At 47.1% G+C, this 26,102-nt stretch overlaps 1 protein-coding gene across 3 annotated transcripts in view; it reads right to left on the reverse strand.

Annotated features, from left to right (window-relative positions):
* Window positions 1-26,102, reverse strand: part of megf10 (multiple EGF-like-domains 10) — a 256,918-nt gene that overhangs the window by 173,505 nt on the left and 57,311 nt on the right. For all 3 annotated transcript variants that reach the window (XM_072517429.1, XM_072517431.1, XM_072517428.1), the window contains exons 2-4: window positions 14,185-14,318; window positions 11,284-11,385; window positions 9,979-10,079 (exon numbers count right to left, since the gene is read on the reverse strand). In XM_072517429.1, coding sequence (XP_072373530.1) covers window positions 9,979-10,079; window positions 11,284-11,385; window positions 14,185-14,300 — 319 coding nt within the window. In that variant the 5' untranslated portion in view covers window positions 14,301-14,318. The remainder of the gene's footprint in view (window positions 1-9,978; window positions 10,080-11,283; window positions 11,386-14,184; window positions 14,319-26,102) is intronic.

Consider the following 26,102-nt stretch of genomic DNA (forward strand, 5'->3'; position numbering starts at 1 on the left):
AACACATATCTCCCACCCGGATCCCTCACCTCCTTCGCACTCCCGAATCCCATTTTTCTGCTCTTTACAATCACCACACCGCTTGATTTCAAATCAAACCCTGAGTGAAAAACTTGCCCGACCCACCCCATCCTTAACCTAACCTGGTCTTTCACATGGAGGAGTGTCTCCTGCAAAAAGACCACCCCCGCTTTCAAGCTCCTGAGGTGCGTGAACACCCGCGACCTTTTAACCGGCCCATTCAGTCCCCGGATGTTTCACGTTACCAACCTTACCGGAGGCTCCAATCCCCTCTACCGCCTGTCATCTTCCCCACTTAACTCCTGCCCCCTTAATTCCACTCTATACCTAGCCCATCCCAGATAGCTCCTTTCTTCACCCTTGACCATGTCATTTCTCACTCCCTGCCGCGTCGCAGAACCCCCCCGCCCCCCCCCCCCGCTTTTCCCCTTCCCCTTCTTCCCCCCCCGCTTCCCCTTTCCCTCCTTCCCCCGGCCACCCCTCTTGGCCTTCTCCCCCACCACCTCACTTCCGTTCGCCAGCATAACCTGCTTGCGCGGCTGCCCCTGCCCAAAGGCACATCTTAATGACCCCCCCCCCAGCTCCTCAGCTCAAAGAAGAAGGCCTCCTGCAGGCCTTACCCTTCCCCACCCAAACAAGGACTTCTCCTGAACTCCAGGTAGCCTTCTCCAAAAGCAAACAAACAGATGTTAAACTCAAACAGTCCCATAAAACAGGAGGGTGGATGGGAACATCCATCCCCACATAAACCTTTCACCCCTACAACTCCTTACAATCTCAACATTGAACAGAAACCAACCACCCCCCCCCCCCCCCCACAAAAAAAGGTGAAAATCCCCCAATCCCTACACCCGCTTTAAACATGCTCCCGACCATTACAAAGTGCCAGCACCCCGGTTCCCAAGCATTGTCCATTCAGTTCTCCCCCAGTTTATGCTCCTTAATGAAGTCTTCGGCCGCTTCTCCCGGCCTCCGAACGTCACCCATACTTTCGCTGGGTAGAGCACCCCAAACCTGATCTGCCGCCGGTACAGCACCACCTTGGCCTTGTTGAAATCTGCCCGCCGTTTTGCCAACTCTGCTCCGATATCCTGATAAACCCGGACGTTATTTCCCTCCCAGTCGCAGCTACGCTTCTCCCTGGCCCATCGTAGAATTTTCTCTTTCTCCACAAATTTATGGAGCCTCACGATCACCGCCCACGGCGGCTCCCCAGCTCTAGGCTTTTGCCTCGGAGACCTATGCACTCAGTCCACTTCAGGTGCCTTTTGTCTAGCACGAGGGGACATAGCTTTAAATTGAGGGGAGATAGATATAAGACAGATGTCAGAGGTAGGTTCTTTACTCAGAGAGTAGTAAGGATGTGGAATGCCCTGCCTGCAACAGTCGTGGACTCACCAACACTAAGAGCATTCAAATGGTCATTGGATAGACATATGGACGATAAGGGAATAGTGTAGATGGGCTTTAGAGTGGTTTCACAGGTCGGCGCAACATCGAGGGCCGAAGGGCCTGTACTGCACTGTAATGTTCTATGTTCTGTTATCTAGCACCCCTTCTGCCACCAGTCCTGCCAGCATCCTCGAGACGTACCTCGTGGCACTCACACCTTCCACTTCCTTCAGGCAGGCCCACTATTCACAGGTTCTGTCTTCTCGAGATATTCTCCTGCTCCTCAACATTTGCCCTCAGCATTTTACAAAGGTCCCCTAGGAGCCCCACCTCCGCCTCCAGAGCCACCACACGATCGCTGTGGTCTGAGATCACTCCTTCAATCTCCCGAATCTGTGGCCCCTGCACCTCCAAACACCTCTCCATCTGCTCCAAAGTACTCTTCAGGGGTGCCACAGCTTCTGCAATGGCCTTTGCATGATCCTCATGCATTTCTTTCCTCTGTTTATGGAATTCCTCCTTGATAAAAGTCATCAGTTCCTGTATCTGGGGCCATACAGCTTGCCCCTCCCCCGCCTGCATGCTGGTCGAGACTGTCTGTGAAGCACAAGACTGTTTCAACTTTCCGGCCAAACCTCTCACTGTTTTCTTCCGGGTCCGGGGATCAGAAGACATACCATTCCAGGGGTAACCTACTCCTCTAACATTCACCTACACCTTTTCATCAACACTCCACCCAGATCTGGGTAAAAAGAGCCCGTTTCTGTGACTTTGAACAGGAACAGCCCTTTATGTGACCAATCACTCCATGGCCACAAGCGGAAGTCCAGGCAGTTCATTCTAATCTAGGTTGCAATAACTCGCTTCGTAAAAACAGCACGGTGGCACAGTGGTTAGCACTACTGCCCCTAAGCACCACGGACCGGGGTTCAATTCCAGCCTCGGGTCACTGTCCGTGTGGAGTCTGCATGTTCTCCCCGTGTCTGCGTGGGTTTCCTCTGGGTGCTCCGGTTTCCTCCCACATTCCAAAGATGTGCGGGTTAGATGGATTAGCCATGATAAATTGCCCCTTAGTATCTGGGGATGCAGGATAGGTGGGGTTATGGGGAGCGGGCCTAGGTAGGGTTGCTCTTTCAGAGGGCCGGTGCAGACTTGATTGGCCAAATGGCCTCCTTCTGCACTGTAGAGATGCTATGTTTCTAACATTCTCTTCATCCATCCCTCTGGCTTTTTTGCAAAACTCTAATCTGTTCGTTAGTACTAAGTCGTTTAAAATAAATTGAACTCTTAAAACGACAGCATCAGAATAGACCATTTCACTCAATTGCTCCATGTTGGTATTGGTCCTCCTGCACACATTTGACCCTCTTCTCCTGCGCTTGTCCAGCTCTCATTTTCCTTCACGTCCTTACCTCGAAGTACCTTTCTGATCTATTCTTAAATGTTAAAATGGCCTCTGTTTAATCTGTAAAAACAGTTCTTCCACGCTCAATCCTGCACCTCTTATATTTAATTTTCCTCAGTGTTGACTCCTCAATCTTGACAATCAACATGTCCCTTCCCTCCAAATTGTTAACCGTTTCCCTCAAATCACCCCACAATCATCGAATGATGCAGCACAGGAAGCCATTCAGCCCATCGTGTCTGTGCCAGCTCCTTGAAAGAGCTACTCGATTGGACCCACTTCCCCGCTCTGCCCCCCACACACACACACACCGCACCCCCCCCCCCCCCCTAGTATGTTGCTGCATATTTTTCACCTTCAAGTATTCATCCAATTCCTAGTCAGCCTATTTTATCGGAAGCAAGCTCAATTTCTTCAAACAGTTGTCATATTTTGTATCCCCTCATGCCAGGCGGCATCCCAGCGAATCAACGCGGGACCCTCTCGGAGGACTCAGAATCCTCCCTATAACGTGGAGCCCGGACCTGCACACAGTCCTCCAGCTGCGGCCTTGCTCGGGTTTCCGATCAATTCACCATTACGTCCCGGCGTTTGCATTCTATACCGCTTGCAATAGCATCTGCAAAAGACCTGCAGGGAAATGAATTGATTCGGGATACTCACTGCTAGCTCGACTTCAGTAACACTTCACTTTCTAATTAATCAGTTGTCAAGTCTGCCAGAAAATAGTCAGTATGCATATTGATTTCGCTTTGATTGAACAGACAACCATGCCTTTGACATGGACTCATATCCGTGTAAAATCTAGACTGCTGCAGAAGGCAGCAGAACAGTCACGGGAAGAATGTTCAGCACCTTGTACGGCATCAGTTTCATTGCAAAAATGTAGAATATTGAGCTGTCTTACAACCACAAAAGGATATTTTTACAGCTTCAAAAAATACTTGTATGTCCATAACACCTTTCCCAATGGATGCGTCGACAGCCATTGCTGTACTTTTTGAAGTGTGGTCACTGTTGCAATGCAGGAAACCTGGCAGCTAGTTTGTGCCCAGCAAGTCCCTCCGAGCAGCACCGTGATCGCCACTGCTTTAGTGATGCTGGCTGCAAACTATATATTTATTAGGGAGGGTACAGACTGCGGCAGAGCAGAGGGATCTGAGTGTCCTTGCCCATGAATCGCCAAAAATTAGCAGGCAGGTGCAGCGAGTGATTAGGAAGGCAAATCGAATGTCGGCCTTTTATTTCAAGGGGGATAAAGCATAAAAGTAGTGAAGCGTTGGTACAACGGGGCAAGGCATTTAGGGAAACTGCGCCTGGAGCCCTGTGTACAGTTTTGGTCTCCTCACTTAAGGAAGGATATACTTCCGTTGGAAGCAATTCAGAAAGGGTTCACCAAACCAATTCCGAGGATGATGGGTTTGTTTTATGAGCAAAGGGTGAGCACGTCGGGTACAAATTTTCGATTGACAAGGGAATCGAGGCTTATGGGGAACAGGCATGATCTTACTGAATGACGGGATAGGTTTGATGAGCTGGCTGTCCTACTCCTATCCCTATTTGATTTGTCTTATAAATGGATGTGGTATCACAATAGTACAATCTCTCAGTGATCCACAGAACCACAATTCATATTTGTTAGGTTGATATCAGTCTGTTAGCACCTGCAGCTCATATTTTTAAAATATCAGTTTCATTTCAATGCATCAAAAACTAATTGACATCACTTTTTTGTGAACAATAGGTAAAGTAAGTCACCTTAGCCCCAGATGACCATAGGCCGTTTCCCCTTAGAGGGGGGAGAGCTGACTGGTGGTGATTTAACCGGAGGGTCACCACACCTCAGGCGAGGGGCAAGGTTGCTGCTGGCCACGGTCTGCATCACAAAACTAGCTGCCTAGCCACCTGAGGCTGTGGTCCCGTTGGTGGCATGCTCTCCTCTCAATCATAAGGTTCCAGGTTCCAATCCCACTCCAGGGCTGGAGCATGAATATTCAGGCTGAAACTCCAGTGCAGTACTGAGGGAGTGCTGAACTGGCAGAGGTCCTGTCTTTCCGAAGAGATGTTAACTCATGGCCCCGTCTGCTTGCTTGGGTGGATTCACAAGATCCCCGGCAGCATTCCAATGAAGAGCAGGGAAGGTCTCCCCGGGCAGCCTGGCCAACATTCACCCCGAATTAATATCACAAAAGTAGATTATCTGGACAATATCACATTCGTCTTGAACGCATTTGTTGTGTGCTTATTTGCTGTCATGTTTCTGACATTACAACAGTGACTACGCTTTAGAAACTATCTCATTGTCTGTAAAGTTCTTTGAGAGATCCAATGGCCATGAAAGATGCTGTATAAATCCATCCATCCCCCCCCCCCCCCCCCCCCCCCCACCCACGCACACACACACACACACACACACCCTTTTTACTTCTGTTTATTTGTACTCTGCTCGGTCCCAATTGCCAAATGAATTGGTTATTTTACCTCAGTCAAGTTCTGTCATTGTTTACTGGTCGCTAGACCATGCTCAACAACATCCAATCTCTCAGCAGCTGCCAATTTTCTCATCCTGACTGGAACCTCACCACATAAAGAATCAGTTTTGTAAATATAATTTTAAATGTTGCTTCGCTGGTTAAAGTCAGTTCTCGCCAATTTACTGCTGCACAAAATGACTGAGGGCATATTTCTAATCCTTTTTATCGTTTGTAAATCAATTGCAAACAGACTGAACAAAATCTCCTTTGTATAGGATAGGTCATATCATCCCCTTATATTTAAAAAATATATATACATTTGTATAATGGGCGGCAGGGAAGCACAAGTGGATAGCACTGTTGCTTCACAGCTCCAGGGTCCCAGGTTCGATTCCCGGCTTGGGTCACTGTCTGTGCGGAGTCTGCACGTTCTCCCCGTGTCTGCGTGGGTTTCCTCCGGGTGCTCCGGTTTCCTCCCACAATTCCCAAAAGACGTGCTGTTAGGCAATTTGGACACTCTGAATTCTCCCTCTGTGTACCCGAACAGGCGCCGGAATGTGGCGACTAGGGGATTTTCACAGTAACTTCATTGCAGTGTTAATGTAAGCCTACTTGTGACAATAATAATAATAAAGATGAATTAAGCTGCACTAGAGAAAAATGGGCCATGTAATGACACAAAACAATTTACTATTGCCAGAAGAAAAATTTGTATTTATACAACACCTTTCACAAGCTATGTAGTAATGTAGGGAGCACGGTAACCAATTTGCTCACAGCAAGATCCCAGTAGCAACAATGTGATACTGACACGGATAATCTGTTTTTTGTGATGTTGGTTGTGGGATAGATATTAGCCCAGGACACCAGGGAGAACTCCCCTACCCTTCTTCAAAATAGTGGCTGTGGGATTATTTGCACCTATCTAGGAGGACAGACAGGCCCTCAAGTTAAGAAAGCACATCCAATAGTGCAGCACTCCCTCAGCATCACAAAGGGAGTGACAGCCTATGTTATGTTCTCCGATCTCTGGATTGAGACTGGCGCAGAGGTAAGTGCTAACCACTGGTATTTAGCGAAACTATTTGAGGAGATGTTTGAGGTCCTGCAGGATGTTTGAGGTGAGGGATGCCGTTAGTGTCCCTGCTGATTTTACCTGCAGGAAGTGCTGCCATCTCCAGCTCCTCCAAGACCGCGTTAGGGAACTGGAGCTGGAGTTGGATGAACTTCGGATCATTCGGGAGGCAGAGGGGGTCATAGATAGCAGCTTCAGGGAATTAGTTACACCAAAGATTGGAGATAGATGGGTAACTGTTAGAGGGACTGGGAAGAAGCAGTCAGTGCAGGGATCCCCTGCGGTCGTTCCCCTGAGTAACAAGTATACCGCTTTGGATACTTGTGGGGGGGGGGACTTACCAGGGGTAAGCCATGGGGTACGGGCCTCTGGCACGGAGTCTGTCCCTGTTGCTCAGAAGGGAAGGGGGGAGAGGAGTAGAGCATTAGTAATTGGGGACTCTATAGTCAGGGGCACAGATAGGAGATTTTGTGGGAGCGAGAGAGACTCACGTTTGGTATGTTGCCTCCCAGGTGCAAGGGTACGTGATGTCTCGGATCGTGTTTTCCGGGTCCTTAAGGGGGAGGGGGAGCAGCCCCAAGTCGTGGTCCACATTGGCACTAACGACATAGGTAGGAAAGGGGACAAGGATGTCAGGCAGGCTTTCAGGGAGCTAGGATGGAAGCTCAGAACGAGAACAAACAGAGTTGTTATCTCTGGGTTGTTGCCCGTGCCACGTGATAATGAGATGAGGAATAGGGAGAGAGAGCAATTAAACACGTGGCTACAGGGATGGTGCAGGCGGGAGGGATTCAGATTTCTGGATAACTGGGGCTCTTTCTGGGGAAGGTGGGACCTCTACAGACAGGATGGTCTACATCTGAACCTGAGGGGCACAAATATCCCGGGGGGGAGATTTGTTAGTGCTCTTTGGGGGGGGTTTAAACTAATGCAGCAGGGGCATGGGAACCTGGATTGTAGTTTTAGGGTACGGGAGAATGAGAGTATAGAGGTCAGGAGCACAGATTTGCCGTCGCAGGAGGGGGCCAGTGTTCAGGTAGGTGGTTTGAAGTGTGTCTACTTCAATGCCAGGAGTATACGAAATAAGGTAGGGGAACTGGCAGCATGGGTTGGTACCTGGGACTTCGATGTTGTGGCCATTTCGGAGACATGGATAGAGCAGGGACAGGAATGGATGTTGCAGGTTCCGGGGTTTAGGTGTTTTAGTAAGCTCAGAGAAGGAGACAAAAGAGGGGGAGGAGTGGCGCTGCTAGTCAAGAGCAGTATTACGGTGGCGGAGAGGGTGCTAGATGGGGACTCTTCTTCCGAGGTAGTATGAGCTGAGGTTAGAAACAGGAAAGGAGAGGTCACACTGTTGGGAGTTTTCTATAGGCCTCCAAATAGTTCTAGGGATGTAGAGGAAAGGATGGCGAAGATGATTCTGGATAGGACCGAAAGTAACAGGGTAGTTATTATGGGAGACTTTAACTTTCCAAATATTGACTGGAAAAGATATAGTTTGAGTACATTAGATGGGTCGTTTTTTGTACAATGTGTGCAGGAGGGTTTCGTGACACAATATGTTGACAGGCCAACAAGAGGCGAGGCCACTTTGGATTTGGTTCTGGGTAATGAACCAGGCCAGGTGTTGGATTTGGAGGTAGGAGAGCACTTTGGGGACAGTGACCATAATTCGGTGACGTTTACGTTAGTGTTGGAAAGAGATAAGTATACACCGCAGGGCAAGAGTTATAGCTGGGGGAAGGGCAATTATGATGCCATTAGACATGACTTGGGGGGGATAGGTTGGCGAAGTAGGCTGCAAGTGTTGGGCACACTGGATAAGTGGAGCTTGTTCAAGGAACAGCTACTGCGTGATCTGGATAAGTACGTACCGGTCAGGCAGGGAGGAAGGCGTCGAGCGAGCGAACCGTGGTTACCAAAGAAGTGGAATCTCTTGTTAAGAGGAAGAAGGAGGCCTATGTGAAGATGAGGTGTGAAGTTTCAGTTGGGGTGATGGATAGTTACAAGGTAGCGAGGAAGGATCTAAAGAGAGAGCTAAGACGAGCAAGGAGGGGACATGAGAAGTATTTGGCAGGTCGGATCAAGGAAAACCCAAAAGCTTTCTATAGGTATGTCAGGAATAAAAGAATGACTAGGGTAAGAGTAGGGCCAGTCAAGGGCAGGGATGGGAAGTTGTGTGTGGAGTCTGAAGAGATAGGCGAGATACTAAATGAATATTTTTCGTCAGTATTCACTCAGGAAAATGATAATGTTGTGGAGGAGAATGCTGAGACCCAGGCTATTAGAATAGATGGCATTGAGGTACGTAGGGAAGAGGTGTTGGCAATTCTGGACAGGCTGAAAATAGATAAGTCCCCGGGGTCTGATGGGATTTATCCTAGGATTCTCTGGGAGGCCAGGGAAGAGATTGCTGGGCCTTTGGCTTTGATTTTTATGTCATCATTGGCTACAGGAATAGTGCCAGAGGACTGGAGGTTAGCAAATGTGGTCCCTTTGTTCAAAAAGGGTGTAGAGACAACCCTGGCAACTATAGACCGGTGAGCCTCACGTCTGTTGTGGGTAAAGTCTTGGAGGGGATTATAAGAGACAAGATTTATAATCATCTAGATAGGAATAATATGATCAGGGATAGTCAGCATGGCTTTGTGAAGGGTAGGTCATGCCTCACAAACCTTATAGAATTCTTTGAGAAGGTGACTGAACAGGTAGACGAGGGTAGAGCAGTTGATGTGGTGTATATGGATTTCAGTAAAGCGTTTGATAAGGTTCCCCACGGTAGGCTATTGCAGAAAATACGGAGGCTGGGGATTGAGGGTGATTTAGAGATGTGGATCAGAAATTGGCTAGCTGAAAGAAGACAGAGATGGTGGTTGATGGGAAATGTTCAGAATGGAGTTCAGTTACAAGTGGAGTACCACAAGGATCTGTTCTGGGGCCGTTGCTGTTTGTCATTTTTATCAATGACCTAGAGGAAGGCGCAGAAGGGTGGGTGAGTAAATTTGCAGACGATACTAAAGTCGGTGGTGTTGTCGATAGTGTGGAAGGATGTGTAGTGAACTCGCCAACATTGAGGGCATTTAAAAGTTTATTGGATAAGCATATGGATGATAATGGCATAGTGTAGGTTAGATGGCTTTTTGTTTCGGTGCAACATCGTGGGCCGAAGGGCCTGTACTGCGCTGTATCGTTCTATGTTCTATATGTTCTAGATAAGCAGGGCATTGCTGCAGGAAATGTTTATATTGATAGGGGTGAAATATTATCACAAATGCATCTAAACCAATTATTCCCAAAACGAAAGGGTGGCTTGGCAGTAACGTAAATGTGAGTGTTTTGTCATGCTGACCAATCATAAATCTGCAGACATGCATATGGTCTGGCTGCAGTACAAAATCATTTATAGATTTCCTGCCGACATTGTATGCGAATATGATGCCATCAAAATAAGTCTGAAGTAGATTGCATCGTATTGTGTTGGGGTCTTATGGAGTTACGTGTTAAAAGGCTAACGTGTTAAAGGAGGCTACGAGAACAGGCCCCTCAACGTCTCTCTGGCAGAAAAGCCAAATACGTGCCCAAAAATGTTTTCAAATAAAGGCAATACTTACGAACGCAAATCTCCGAGCTTTCATAAAACCCTGGACAGCACTGAGAACGACGGCGGTACATGGTTTTCTCACCACGCCTGTAGGCTGTGCGATAACTTATTCTGAAAGACAAGCGCCAAATATACAAACGATTATATTAGGTACTGAACTTGTGAAAAGTAATCAAAATGAGCATTAAATCACACCACAAAATACGATCAGTTATTGGTGAGGTCAATGCCCCAGTGCCTCTTAAGTTGTATTGGCCCTCCAGCTCCCAGAATGCACCCGCTGTCCTGAACTGGACGGTGAACATACACTCTGGCCATTAATTGGCTCCTTCGTTCAGAATTCTGGGTGTTGGTGTCACACCCATGGTGTGCGGGACTGGGACCCAGAGATTATCCCGACATCAAGGGCGCGATTCTCCGACCTCCCACCGGGTCGGAGAATCGCCGGGGGCTGGCATGAATCGCGCCCCCGCCGTGTCCCGAATTCTCCGCCACCAGAGATTCGGCGGGGGCGGGAATCGCGCCGCGCCGGTCGGCGGGCCCACCCCCGGCGATTCTCCGGCCCGCGATGGGCCGAAGTCCCGCCGCTGTCAACCCTCTCCCGCCGGCGTGGATTAAACCACCTTTTGAATGGCGGGTCAAGGCGGCGCGGGCGGGCTCCAGGGTCCTGGGGGGGGCGCGGGGCGATTAGGCCCCGGGGGGGTGCTCCCACGGTGGCCTGGCCCGCGATCGGGGCCCACCGATCCGCGGACGGGCCTGTGCCGTGGGGGCACTCTTTTTCTTCCGCCTTCGCCATGGTCTTCACTATGGCGGAGACGGAAGAGACCCCCTCCCCTGCGCATGCGCGGGGATGCCGTGAGCGGCCGCTGACGCTCTCGTGCATGCGTCGCCCGGCGAAGCCCTTTCGGCGCCGGCTGGCATGGCACCAAAGGCCTTTCCCGCCAGCCGGCGGAGCGGAAACCACTCCGGCGCGGGCCTAGCCCCTCAAGGCGAGGGCTTGGCCCCTAAAGGTGCGGAGACTTCCACACCTTTAGGGGGCGGCCCGACACTGGAGTGGTTCCCGCCACTCCATTACGCCGGAACCCCCCGCCCCGCCGGGTAGAGGAGAATCCCGCCCCTGATCTCAGACCCCAGACCATAAACTCAACTTGATTAACTGTGGACAAAGGTATTCTTTAATTCCTTACGTGTCATTACAGAGCCAAAGATGTCACTATCAAGATAAATTTTAGACAGAATGCTTCATTTTTCCCTCAATTTCTTCCGCCTTGTTTTCAAACGAAACGAGTGCCTCGAGGTGCCAACAATGTCTTACCTATGCCTTGTGCATTTGAACCAGTTGAGAATATCAGTGCAGCTGGTGTAGTATATCTGGTCATAAGGATGAGCATAGGATTCCTGCACAGTTACCGAATAGCTTGGAAGGAAAAAAAGAGCGTTACTTGGAATACAATGGTGAATTCATTGTTACAGTCTTTCAAAGTCCAAACTCTTCAAATGCTCCATGTTAAACTTTACATGAGTTTGCCAATAAATACTTCAACACTACTTTTGAGTGACTCACAATGTATGCTTGTTCCATACCTGCCACCATTTGAGATTTTCCACTCTTTCTATATTTCTATACAGGACAATGAATTCTCGTCTATTTGTCAATAAGCCAGCAGGTAGACATACCTCTAACCCTAGAATGACCAGGGTGGCAGACACATGGGGACACCACCACCTGCAAGTTCCCCTCCAGGCCACACACCATCCTAAGTTGGAACTACTTTACCTTTCCTCCTTCATTGCTGGGTCAAAATCCTGAAATGCCCTTCCTAACAGCACCATACCAACATCACATAGACCGCAGTGGTTTAAAATGTGGCCCTCCATTACCTTCTCAACGACAAGTCATGGTCTTGATGTCACATCTAATCAACTTTTTTTTTAAATCATGTGAATTTTTGAATAATTGCAATCATGTGTACATTTTTTCAGATTCTTTTGTTTTTTGAGATGGATAATAAGATTTTGCGTCCATCAAACCTTTTATAGAAATATAATTCATGGAATACAAATATTGCTAGTAAGGCCAGCATTTACTGCTGATCCCTACTTGCCCTTGAGAAGATGACAGTGAGCCAACTTCTTGAACCGTCGCATCTGTGCTATGAAGCCGGTGTTTTTAGGTTATGAGTCCCAGGAGTTTGACACAAGGGCGATGAAGGAATGACGTCGGGCGGGATTCTCCGGGAATCAGCGGGGCGGGCAGAAACGGCGCAGTGGAGTGGCGGGAACCACTCCGGCATCGGGCCGCCCCAAAGGTGCGGAGGGGCTAGGCCGGCGCCGGAGCGGTTTGCGCCCCGCCGGCGTGGGAGGCCTTTGCGCCGCTCCAGCCGGGGCCGAAGGGACTCCGCCGGCTGGCGCGCGTCCGCGCATGCGTGGGAGCGTCAGCGTCTGCTGACATCATCCTCGCGCATGCGCACATGGAGTCACTTCCGCACCGGGAATGGCGGATGACCACGGCCTCCGGTGCGGAAGGCATAGAATGCCCCCACGGCACAGGCCCGCCCGCGGATCGGTGGGCCCTGACCAGCCCACCGTGGGTGCACACCCCGGAGGCCGCCCGCGCCGCCAGGTCCCGCCGGTAAGGGACCAACTCCAATTTACGCCGGCGGGACCGGCTACAGGCAGGCGGGACTTCGGCCCATCGAGGGCCGGAGAATTCGGGCAGTCCCGGGGCCCATTGAGTCGTGTTGGACCTCGCCATTCTCCGAGGCAGGGGGTGCGACTCACGCCACGCCGGTATTTGGGGTGTGGGAGAAATCGCAGGCCGGCGGGGGCGGGATTCACGCCGACCCCCGGCGATTCTCCGACCCGACGGGGGGGGGTCGCAGAATCCCGCCCCAGATGTTTCCAAGTCAGAATGCTGTGAATCGGAGGGCAACTCAAAGGTGATGGTGTTCTCATCCCCCTGATGTCCTTGTCCTTCTGGGTCTGGGGGATGGAGGGCGGGGCGCTAAACCATTTAGGAATACACAAAAGTAGATAATAGACGGGATTCCTTAAATTCCCTTAAATGAAGGCAGAAAGTGCTTGGATGGGAGTTAAAGAGCATAACAAAGAGTGAAGTCTGTGTGTGCAATATTTGGTATATATTAGTGAAACTATAGGCAAAGCTACAAAGATGAGGCCTGTAGTTCATGTTCCAAAGTCATCTGAGTTATAGAACTTACCCACCTCAAAGCTACCTTTCAACAAGAATTTTGTAACTTTTTCAAAGTAATTATAACTTTAATGTGTGCACATTTTCAAACTGCACAGTATTATTAAATCGTATTCGTTCTCAAACCACATAGTTTGGACAATACACCTCATGCTGGTTTAGCTCACTGGGCTAAATCGCTGGCTTTGAAAGCAGACCAATGCAGGCCAGCAACACGGTTCGATTCCCGTACCAGCCTCCCCGAACAGGCGCCGGAATGTGGCGACTAGGGGCTTTTCGCAGTAACTTCATTGAAGCCTACTTGTGACAATAAGCGATTTTGATTTTTGATTGATGCAGAGGAGTACAAAACAATTTAAGGTTCAGTTATAAAGAAAGTAATATCTTCACCAATAGATTAATCTTGTTATGATAATTGCACAATATGATAACGTTAGTACCATGAAAATTAATCTTCCTTTCATTTAAAAATATATATATGTTTTATTCCTTTCTCAGAGTCACAAAGACAATGTGCAGAGTGGATGGGATAAGCCTTTAATCCATCTCCTTGCTTGCTCCAAAAAACAATTCAAATTCAAATTGAATGAAGTTCATGGTCCACACAAGAAAGATAACAAGAAATATACTAGATCCAATCTGACAAGATGAGGCATTTCACCTGATCTCACGCTTGATCCTAGCCGAAAGGCTGCTTTCTGTTATACACACAGAATGATAAAGTCAAACGATGAATCATGTAACTAGCATGGTGACAGTTTGCATATGCCTATTCATGTGTCACTTACAGGTGTAGCTGGCCATAGCGGGAGCTGAAATAGGTTTTTAATGTATTTTAGAACAGAATGTTGAGACCCACTTTTAGATTTTTAAGATACACAAACGAACAAGAAACAATCATGCATAATCGACACATTTCCTGAGGGCTTAGATTAAACGGACACAATCGCAATAATAATGATTTGGTCAATTGAAGGCATTTCACCAGGCGCGATGTTGGCTTACCTCTCCCAGTGACTGCAGACATTTGGGTCCTCGAGATTTACGGATTGCACATTGTGCCAAAGACTGTATGGAAAGGTGATCATGAGGAAAACACGGAGCTGTGAACAAGGGATCATCCTCTCAGCAGTCAAGACCTGTTTTTGAAGAAAATGGTTCATCCATTTATTACAAAAGCACAGACATCTCAAGAAGCTAAACATTTTGGGCACAAGAGATTACGGTGCAGTAGATACAGAATAAACCGAGCTAAAGATCATTTGCTCTTCCACACTAATGCCCGTATCTCTGACAGCAGTGTGCAGTAGCTCACAATTTAGATGAGGAACTGGAGGGACACCGCGTTGCAGAATTGGCATCCCCTATAGGATGGTAAATTATTATGGAGGTTTTATTCCAAAGCTAGCATTGCATAAGCTCTTGATGAAAAACCAGCGATGGCACAGGAAGCTGCCACAGTAGCAAACCTTCCAACACGTTAAGCAGGTCTTGCAATCTTCAAGCCTACAGGTTCATTTTGACCTGCAGAAAACCATCATTCTGACCTGTGATGCTTCGCCATATGAGATAGGGGCAGTTCCATCCCGTACAACGGAGGATGGCTCAGAGAGGCCTTTGCCTTTACCTCAAGAGGGGGTGGGGGGGGGGCTGAAGCCAGGGGACCACAATCCCTATATCGGACCAGTTGGAGCTGGAAGCCAAAACATGTGCTCCCGTGATCGAGCCAGATCAAAGGGGATCCAGAAATCCTGACCAGACCCTACCATTGGCCCCAAGAACAAGCTACAGATGGGAATAACCCTGCGACATTGGGAACCGCATTGTTATATTTCTATTGGGTCTAAATGTGGCCTCAAGTGTTTCCATATAGCCTTGTGGGGCAGAATACCAATCTTAACAACCCAAAATGGCTTTTGCCCCATCAGCATGGAGCACCCTTGATGTGCCCTTAGTGGTACAGAGTCATTAGGAGGTCTCTCCCTCTCCTGATTCCAGGAAGTGAGTAGTTGGCAGGTTTTCAGCCCCACCATCGTCATCCTTTTTGAAAGTAGCATTTTCCTTGACAAAATTAATACACAGAACCCAAGTGAACATTATTTTACAAAGTAATTTTCTTTCTTCGATTTTCCTTCAATATTCCCTCAAAAACACTCTTCATGCACAAGCATTTGGAATTACTAAAGTAACACTTATGGTTTAAAAAGGCACAAGATTGTGTTATCATCTTCAGTATTAAAATAACTACTTGTAAAAACACTTTTTAGCTCTCTGAAAACATGTGATGTTTTCCAGAAATCTGACAGGACTGCTTCCTGGACATAATTATCATTTTGATGGTTGCTTTGTAAATCCACCGGTATTAATTGATCTAAGGATTGTCAACTTATAAGACAATTAAATAAATTCTTCCTGCAATTATAAATATCCCTGTTTTATGAAAATCATTTTTGTACATATATTCTATTTTTAATTTTTAAGTTGCGTTGTTTTTACTGATGGGTAAATCTGCCATAGCTACCATCTGGAGTTGTGAAGATATTAAAGTTGTAGCTTGCAGAATGTAACTAAATGCACATCACAGCATCATCTCACTAATATTCAGCTTCACTGATACAGATCCCTGTATCCTCCTCCAGCTGTACAACCCTTCAACAGCTCTGTGCTCCTCCAATTCTAGCCCCTTCCACATCTCCCGCTTTCCATCGCTCCACAATTGGCGGCCATTCCATAAGCTGCCAGGACCCTAAACTCTGGAATTCCCTCCCTCTCCAACTCTCGTCTCTTTCCTCTTTAAAGTCAGTCCTTTAAATCTGCATCTTTGACTGGTCACCTGCCTTAATATTTACAGATGTGACTCAATGTCAATTGTGTTTAGGGTCTGGACCAGCATCCAACTATTTACATTCGGTAAACTGTGAGGCAATGTTACTGCATCACAGGAGTGTTAACACTGACCAGGAGGCAGCTTCTATGTTAAAACAACTTTAATTTGAACATAAAATTAAGCACATAAGCAACAAAGAATAGCTTTACAGGTAACAGGTACAACATCTTTAACTTGCTTCCTGAAACCTGCCTCTACATTCCAATTAAGCAACCCATATATTTCAAATACCACTTATGTGTAAAGTTGACAACCAGATTTTACTTGCTTATCTTGGTGCAGTCCATGGAGCGAGAACCATTTTTTTAAGACCAAGCTTGAAAAGCTTTTGCTCAGCTTAGAGCCCTGGAAGCAACTCTTTTGTTCAGACAGACTTGGCCCCTCCCACTGGCTACACCAGCTGCACTCAAAGCAGACAGCATTCTTGTGTCCCTTGTTACAAGATGTGCCTTGATTTATTTAGCCAGGCACAAACTGTTGCAACATTACATTAGCTCTCTATCGGCAAACAGGTAAAATGGCTTTTAGTTTCTATTAGCAAAACATTTCCCCGGCAAAAATCACTGAGTAGTACATTCTGAATCACAGCACTAACAGACATACTGCCTGTAAGCATTTTAACCAAGGTTTTAATAATATTACTGCAAAAATACAAGCTTTAAAGTATGCTCATTTCTTATATCCATCACAATTGTTGCCTGATAACACTTTGCAAAGCACGTTTAGATGCTTTATCATGTTAAAGGCACAACATAAGTTCAAGTTTATCGACACAATCACTAGGTTATGCATTGTGCTTCTACCTGCCCAACCTATCTTGAAATACCAAATCCAGAGCTGACACTCCCCGAATGTAACAGCCAATGGAAGTTATCAGAATTACAGGGGTTAGTTATATAAGAACTTCCCTTGGCTAGTCAAGTTCACCAGACACAACGCTCATTGAGGATTAATTACTTTTGAGATAAAGGCCTCCAATCTCCCAAATCTTACCTAGATTAGTTGCATGTTCTGGGCAAAGTGCATCTGAGTTAAATATCAGACATTCAGGCAGTGTTCTTGCATTTCTATAGCACCTTTCACGTCCTTCGGGCATCGAGTGTAGTCAATGTTGTAATGAGGGAAACATGGCGGCCAATTTACAGATGCACTTTCCCACAAACGTGAACATACCATAGTGTATTGTACAGTTTGTACGTCACATGGAGGAATGATCACTCTGTCACTGTGGGTGTCTTCCGTAACAAACCACCAGAAGCCCGTGAGGATGAGCTTTCAATCACTCGCAGCAAGATTGCAGATTGCACTGCCAGAGAAATTTCGGCAGCTTCACTCCAGCACACCGCCCCTCACGACAACACCAGCTCTTACATCATGAAGCAAAACATAGGGACAGGAGGAGGCCTTTCAGCTCCTCAAGCCTCTTGTGCCATCCGTGACTGATCTATATCTTAACACTTTTGACCCACCATGGTTCCAAAACCCTTCATATTCCGTGACCAACAAAAAATTATCAACTTCAATTTTGAAATGTGGAATAACCTCCATCCTCAATGAATTTTTGAGTGAAAGAATTCCAATACCATGGAAATCCCCCCCCCCCCCCCCCGCCAATCTACACCAACTAGGGGTTCAGAGTAATTCACATGCCTTAAATGGCTTTGAGCAGCCTCCCGGTCAAATATTAAATTGAACGCTTGTGCATCTTTTCCACAGAACAGATAACTCAGAATAGCAATAATACCAGCAGCTGAGGCGATTTCCCTGCCATTTTGCCACTCTAACATCAGCTTCCATGAACACTAGCTGGGAAAACAAGCAAGAATTAAAGTGCTAGGTGAACTGGAAGCCGCACAAACAAAGACAATGGCCTTTTCCTGCTACGCCAGATATAAGTGGATGTCGACAACTTTGGGAAGTCTTACTAAAAATAATCAATTTCATAAGAAACTGGACTTGTTTTTATTTTTCTTCCTTGAGTTACAGCCGACTTGTGACATTACATTTAAATAATTTGCATAAATGCCATCAATTTTGCAGCAATAGCCAACCTCTTTTAGTAAAATGCAACCTTAGCAATCAAACTGCTTCTTCAGGTTACCAGAACAGTTCAATGCCTTATAATCTCCCTGAATTTAGCTTCGAGACTATGACAGGTCAACAACATCTCAGTAATTAAATTTTTATTCATTAAGGTTATTTTTGGTAGGGTTTTAAAGAACTGAGCAGACATGTGGTTTTAACTATTAGTCATGCTATTATGGTGGAATTTTGTTTCAAATGTAATGTCGGGCCACCCTCAGGCTGTCAACACATGTATTTAAACATCGCTTTCGCCATTAACAAGAATTAGCAATGTTGCGGAACCTTAGGAGAGCAGGAGGAGGCCATTCAGCCCATCGTTCCTGCAGTCGGTGCTGGCAACCCACACCAGCACTTCACGTCCATAACCTCGCCCTGTGAGTTCCTCATCCTCAAGTATCTGTCCAACTCCCTTCCCAAATTATTCACGGAAACAGCCTCCGCCGCCTTTTGCAGGAAGAGCTACCCCAATCCCGATCCCGACAACTCTCTTGAGTGAAAACAATTTCTTCGCAGCTCCCTTCTAGACCCTGCGCTGGTGATTTTAAACCACTGACCTCTATTGACTCTCACGTCATGATGGAATGGAAAGCGACCAGAAAAGATGATGAATGTGTCGCATCAGTGTAAGGGCTACTCAAGTGACTCCATGTAATAATAATAATAATCCCTTATTGTCACAAGTAAGCTTCAATGAAGTTACTGTGAAAAGCCCCAAGTCGCCACATTCCGGCGCCTGTTCGGGGAGGCCGGTACGGGGAATTGAACCTGCGCTGCTGGCCGTGTTCTGCATTGACAAGCCAGCTGTTTAGCCCACTTGCTAAACCAGCCCCATGGCATTCAATTTCATGTGAAACATTTCAAGTGCTCTTCGGGAAGGAAGGAGGTTTATGGGTTTTTTTTCCATAGTCGATGTTGAATTCAGCAAGCTACATCCATTTTCAGACACAAATGAGTTCATTCAGCATTCGTAATGTTCATGTTTAAATTATATAAATTTAAGTTAAACGTCACAAGACCCAGAGGGGAGTAAAGGAAGCTTTATTTTAATTAGATTTATTGTCACGTGTACCGAGGTACAGTGAAAAGTATTGTTCCGTGAGGTACTCTCAATAACAAAGCTCAGAGATTAAACTGTAAAGAAGGCTTTATCACACTAAGAACTATGTCAGAGCTGAGACAAGTGCTGACTGCTACACAGCCCATGAGGCAGCCCTTTATATATGGCTCACAGATGGGCGGAGCCAGAGGCGGAGTCCCCAGGGTTCCAAGCCTGGTCTTAAAGGGGACATCATCTTATATGATGATAAGGCAGTAACCGTTCATCACATTCTGTGTACAGTCCAGGCAGATCATGTCCTGTGTACATGAAGAACACAGGACATACGATAAATACACAATGCAAATACATCATTGTCGGGTGAAGCATACAGAGTGTATTACTACTCAGTAGAGAAGATGTGTGAAGAGATCAGTTCAGTCCATTAGAGAGTCATTCAGGAGTCTGGTAACAGCGGGGAAGAAGCTTGTTAGTGCGTGTTCTCAGACTTTTAGATCTTCTGCCCGATGGAGGAGATTGGAGGGAGAATAACTCAGGTGGAAAGTGTCTTTGATTATGCTGCCCGCTTTCCCACGTCAGCGGGAGGTGTAGAGGGAGTCAATGGATTATACAATTATAAAAATGTAGTTCTTCCAGTTACGATTGTGGGAATGCTGCCTGAAAGGGTGATGGAAGCAAATTCAATGATAACTTTCAAAAGGGAATTGGATAAAGACTTGAAGGAGGAAAGTTTGCTGGATTATGGCAAGAAAACAAGTGATTGGGATCAATTGGATTTATCTTTTCAAGAGCTGGCACTGACGTGACAGGCTGAATGGCCTCCATCTGTGCTGTGTGATTCTGTGAAAACTGGCTTATACTGATTTTGATACTGCAAATCAGCATTAAATACTTACATCAAGAACAATACATTACCTTGGTGGGAAATACAGTTGTAGGAAATGTTCAAGAGTATTGGGGAGCTTTGAGAAGATCTAAAAGGAAAATAGGACTTCCCCTTTCTTACCTCACATTGCACAATGTAGAGTCTAGCAAAGAAACCAGGAATCAGAGACGACACAATCTGCTTTATTCACATTTCTGTTGATTTTCTCTTTGGAAAATTTCTTTCTCCTGGCACTGTAAGAGACCTCACCAAAAACAGTTTGGGTCTTGGATTGAAAGGAGCATTCAAGATGGCCGATGCGGCAATAAAAGCTACATGTATTATGAACACAAGGAGAAAAGGATAGGAGGACATACTGATCGGTTGAGATGAAGGGAAGATGGGAGAGGACTCGTGAAGGATGAACATCAATATGGGCCAATTGGGTCAAATAGCCTGTTTGAGCTATACATTCTGTAGAATGTAAAGTGGAGCTGGAGCTATGTTGCTGAAGCTGAGGTTCATTAATAGTATAAGGGTTAATAGATGGCAGAACTTTATTCCGCTTTATTGTGTTGTATTAAACTTGATCCGAATGTGTTTGCTGACAGCACCTTATGTCCTCCACCTACTCTTTCCTCTGGCAAATAATATCGATAAGAGTTCAGGAATATGGGCGGCACGGTGGCGCAGTGTTTAGCACTGATACTTACGGTGCTGAGGACCCAGGTTCGATCCCGGCCCTGGGTCACTGTGTGGAGTTTGCACGTTCTCCCCATGTCTGCGTGGGTTTCACCCCCACAACCCAAAGATGTGCAGGATTGGCAACGCTAAATTGCCCCTCAGGAATACGTGAGGCATTACAAATAAAGACTATTTCAAGAACTGCTTTTCTTTCCCAATCTGAGGGATTCTTGGACTTTGCAATGTTAGCTTGAAAGGAAACTAAAGGATCAGCTGAAACCTGGGATATATTACTTGCTCATAGGGTCTAAATTTATTTGAAAGAACATGTTGAGCTGATTATTCAGGAAGACATGTTGCAAATGCGTGAAGTTTTACGCAGATGATCCGTGAGGTTATGGATAAGGAGACTCTGAGGGTCCACCACAAGTGTGGGTTTGATAGCATTAGTCAATGTAACTACTGGGCAGGGAGAAATTAAACTTATGCTTGTTTAGGAATAGTATAAGAATAGCCATTCTAAAATGAAGGGAGGAAGCTCCACTAGACAGACTGGAGAAAGACCAGATGAACGCCAGACAGGATGTTAATGCAGATTTAACCTCTTGATCTACTGAGGCTGTGGAATTGGCCCTTTTGGATTTTGAGTGGTATGATTGACTTAAAGACTGTATAAATTTGCATGTGTAAATCCTGTGGTGTTTTAATCTTAATAAAACCAATAGATAGAAAAGTTTAAAGTCATGACTGTTCTTACTTCCATTGACCTCGAAGAGCAAAGAGAATTTAAGGAAATGAATATATTCCTGGAGGCTTCATCACATGACTGGGACCCATTAGTTGGCCAACGCATCATCCGTGTAACTTACTGCCTTCCTACGCTAATTGGAAGACAAAAAGACTCGTTACCCAGTTGGATGATGACTAAGAGAACCAAGCAGCCTTTTTGTCCCCATTTTCAATATTTGTTTAATCAGGTAAAGAGGAATGATCAACGAAAATGAAAGGGGGAAAATGGCCTTATTTGATGATCTGGTGATTTTTCTCCAAAGTTGCACACAGCAGTATCCTGGAGACCTTCAATTTCTGGAGATTGCAGGCCAATCCTTGGGTTGGTAATCATGGGCTGATTTTCCGCCGGTGGGATGCTCCATTTTGCCGACAGACCGAGGGCTTCCCGACGGCGCGGGGCTGCCCCACAATGGGAAACCCCATTGACCAGCTGGCGAAACGGAGCATCCCACCGGCGTGCTGAACCAGAAATCTGCCGCGGCGGGATGGAGAATCCAGTTCCATATCTCCACACTCATCTACACACTCAACAAGCTATTGTAAACCAGGGCTCTCAACAGTTCAGTCCTTCTGATGTGGATGTATCTGGGAGGAGATGGGCTTCATACTTTATCTCAATTACTCCAGAGACACATCTCATCAAGTACCACCGCCTAGTCGTAAAAGTGCAATATTAAAATAAGAATGTTCTCAGTACTCTTCGAGTTAATATCATAAATGCTGCATTGCAGTCACAGTACATTCATTCCCAAAGGCCTGAAACTGTAAATTTGTGTCAGATAATTAAATAGTTCAACACAGACGTCTGAGCATGTGGTCTGTTTGTAAGGCTTCCACATTTAGCTATCAAAACAATTTTCTATTTAGAACTGTCAGACACTAGAACAGACCAATAATTAATTCACCCAATGTAGATTTTTGTTTTTTAAAGTACCCAATTCATTTTTTCCAAATTAAGGGGCAATTTAGCGTGGCCAATCCACCTACCCGGCACATCTTTGGGTTGTGGGGGCGAAACCCACGCAAACACGGGGAGAATGTGCAAACTCCACACGGACAGTGACCCAGAGCCGGGATCGAACCTGGGACCTCGGTGCCGTGAGGCAGCAGTGCTATCCACTGCGCCACCGTGCTGCCCTATTTAGATTTTATTCGCGATTGTTTTGGTGTATGCGAAAAATAAATTTAAACATTTAGTGGACTGTACAGAAATAACATTTAAATTAACTTTACTTTGGTTGCTATGGTTGTATAGTATTGTATTTAATTTCTTTAATAGTACAGACTACATTAATATCATGTAACAGTCCTTCTATTTTTTTTCCCTTACTTCCCCTTTTGTTTATTTTGCCATTGCATTTTTGATCCATGGATGATTTATGGCCATGTGTCTTTAAGGCACCTGCGCCTTTAATTCAAATAGAAGGTCATGCTATTTTAGAATGGCCGGCATCAGGGATGACTTAGTCTTATTTCATTAGCTGGTGGCCAATGAATTTGCTCAAAAGGCTGTGCTCTGCCCGGTAACAGGTGGCAATGAGCCACTGGAATATTCTTCAGAGTCACGAGGTTCCATTTTGCTTTCACTTATGGTTTCAGCGGGTAAAATGGGGGTAAAAGATCCAGTTAAATCCTCTCCAGAAAACTGTTGCTGAGCCTCTCCAAAAAAGATCCAGCTAAATCTCTCTCCGATAAGCCTGTGGGAGCTAGATTTCTGAAAAAAGGTGCCTGAAGGAAGGCCACAAACTGAAAGCAAAGTCTGATGAAAAGGGGACTCTGTTTTTCCAGGAAAATTGTGCGTACACGCTGCAAAGCAAGGACTTTGATTTATAAGCTTACTCTGGAGAAAGCCTGCAAGAAACCATCATCTGAAGCAAATACCCTTTTCTATTTTATTTATTTTCCCCCCTTTTTCACCCCTCTGTATTTGTCTGTCTTGTGTGCGTGTGTGTGTATAAATGGGGTGTGGAGGCAAGTTAAAGTAAGAGTTAGGTACTTATTAATATTTAACCCACTGTATCTGCTGCATTTTTCACCATTATTCTTATAAATAAACAGTAATTGGGCGGGATTCTCCGACCCCCCGCCAGGCTGGAGAATCGCCAGGGGGGGGCATGAATCCTGCCCCGCCGCCGGCTGCCGGATTCTCCGGTGCCGGTTTTTCGGCGGGGGCGGGAATCGCGTCGCGCCGGCCGGGGGCCGTTGGCAGTGCCCCCCCCCCCCCCGGCGATCCTCCGCTCCGCGATGGGCCGAGTGGCCGCCCGTTTTCCGCCAGTCCCGCCGGCGTAAATCAAACAAGGTCCTTACCGGCGGGACCTGGCTCTGCGGGCGGCCTGCGGAGTCCTCGGGGGGGGGGGGGGCGCGAGGGGATCTGGCCCCGGGGGGGGGGGGGTCCCCCATGGTGGCATGGCCTGCGATCGGAGCCCACCGATTTGCGGGCAGGCCTGTGCCGTGGGGGCACTCTTTCCCTCTGCGCCGGCCGCTGTAACGGTCCGCCATGGCCGGTGCGGAGAAGAAGCCCACTGCGTTTGCGTTGGGATCACGGCAGAACATGCTGGCGCTCCCGCGCATGTGCCGACTCGCGCCAGCCGGCGGAAGCCCTTCGGCGCCGGTTGGCACACCGCCAGCGCCGGCCTAGCCCCTAAAGGTGCAGAGGATTTCGCACCTTCCGGGCAGCCCGAAGTCGGAGTGGTTCATGCCACTCCTCGGCGCCGGTACGGCCCGCTCCGCCGGATAGCGGAGAATCCCGTCCATTGTGTTTCAACTTACAAGCCTGGTGACTGTAAATTATTGGGCAGCTGAGGGTCAAAGATTTTGGGATTTTTTATAAGAATTATTGGTTACTTCACTTGTGTTGTGGCTCCGGAGCACGTGGTTCTGGAATTGACCGCATACTTGCCCAGGGTGGAGTAACAATCAACATATAATTAACTTCATCAGCAATGGCTCAGTGGGTAGAACTCTTGCCTCCGAATCAAAAGGTCAAGGTTCAAGTCACATTCCAGAGATTTGAGCACAAATATCTCGACTGGCACTCCCAATGCCGAGCTGAGGAATCGCAGAGCTGTTGGCAACGAGGAAACCCCAGCTGTCCTCTCAGGTGGATGCAAAAGATTCCACGCCCACTATTTTAAGCAGAACATTGAAGTCCTGAGTCTTGGGCCAATAATTATTCCTCAACCAGCACGGTAGCACAGTGGTTAGCGCAGTTGCTTCATAGCTCCAGGGTCCCAGGTTCAATTACCGGCTTGGGTGACTGTCTGTGCAGAGTCTGCACATCCTCCCCGTGTGTGCGTGTGTTTCCTCCGGGTGCTCCGGTTTCCTCCCACAGTCCAAAGACATGTAGGGTGGGTGGATTGGCCATGATAAATTACCCCTTAGCGTCCAAAAAGGTTGGGTGGGGTTACTGTGTTACGGGGATAGGGTGAACATGTGGGCTTGGGTAGGGTGCTCTTTCCAAGGGCCGGTGCAGACCCGATGGGCTGAATGGCCTCCTTCTGCAGTGTAAATTCTATGATATGATCTACGATATGAACCAGCATCACTGCAAACAGATTACGTGGCCATTACTATATTGCTGTGTGTTGGAGCTTGCTAAATGTGAACTGGTTGCTGTGTTTCCTGCATTCCTATAGTCACTACACTTCAAAGTTATTTCATTGACTGTAATGCACTTTGGTTATGAAAGGCATCATGGGGACAGCACAGTAGCGCAGTGGTTAGCACTGCTGCCTCACGGCGCCAAGGTCCCAGGTTCGATCCCGGCTCTGGGTCACTGTCCGTGTGGAGTTCGCACATTCTCCCCGTGTCTGCGTGGGCTTCGCCCCCACAACCCAAAGATGTGCAGGCTCGGTGGATTGGCCGCGCTAAATTGCCCCTTAATTGGAAAAAATGAATTGGGTACTCCAAATTTAAAAAAAGAAAATTTAAATGAAAGGCGTCATCAAAATGCACGTCTTTCCTTCTTTCTGCGTCTTTACCCCAGGCAAAGTGGATCTAACCAAATGCTGTTGGTCAAGCCTGCAAAACACATCCACCGAGTTGAAGGTCAATACTGTTCCAAACTGACCGAGCATGTTACTGCTCCTACCCCGTAGGAACAAAATACAGACTGGGAATCTCCCCAACATCAGAAAAGGCCGATGTTGGGGGGTGTAATGACTTAGGCCAGGCCTTTGAGATTGGCCAGTTAGAATACGAGTTCCCTGATTAGTGGCCCAATCAGGGAACCCCTTTTTGTGTATATAACAGTTCTGTGTATATATCAGATCCTCTGCACTCCCGGTGTAGACAGCAGACTGAATGGCTGTTCAGCTGTTTGGGTTTGTAAATAAAAGGAATTCTGGTGACGGGACCTCTGCCTCCGTGGACATATTACAGGTGGGAATAGCAGGGTTGAAGCCGCCAATGGCAATGGAGGTTTTCTCCAGCGTATAATGCAGCACGGAACAAAAGGATAAAGTCACAGGTCCCATAATGTATCGCAAGTGAGGTGCCCGAGTTGTGTCAGCTTGATGCTCGCCCACCCTGACATCAACTTAGACACCTGTTGA

This window comes from Scyliorhinus torazame, chromosome 9 (genome assembly GCF_047496885.1).
Source record: "Scyliorhinus torazame isolate Kashiwa2021f chromosome 9, sScyTor2.1, whole genome shotgun sequence".
Classification (NCBI taxonomy): Eukaryota; Metazoa; Chordata; class Chondrichthyes; order Carcharhiniformes; family Scyliorhinidae; genus Scyliorhinus; species Scyliorhinus torazame.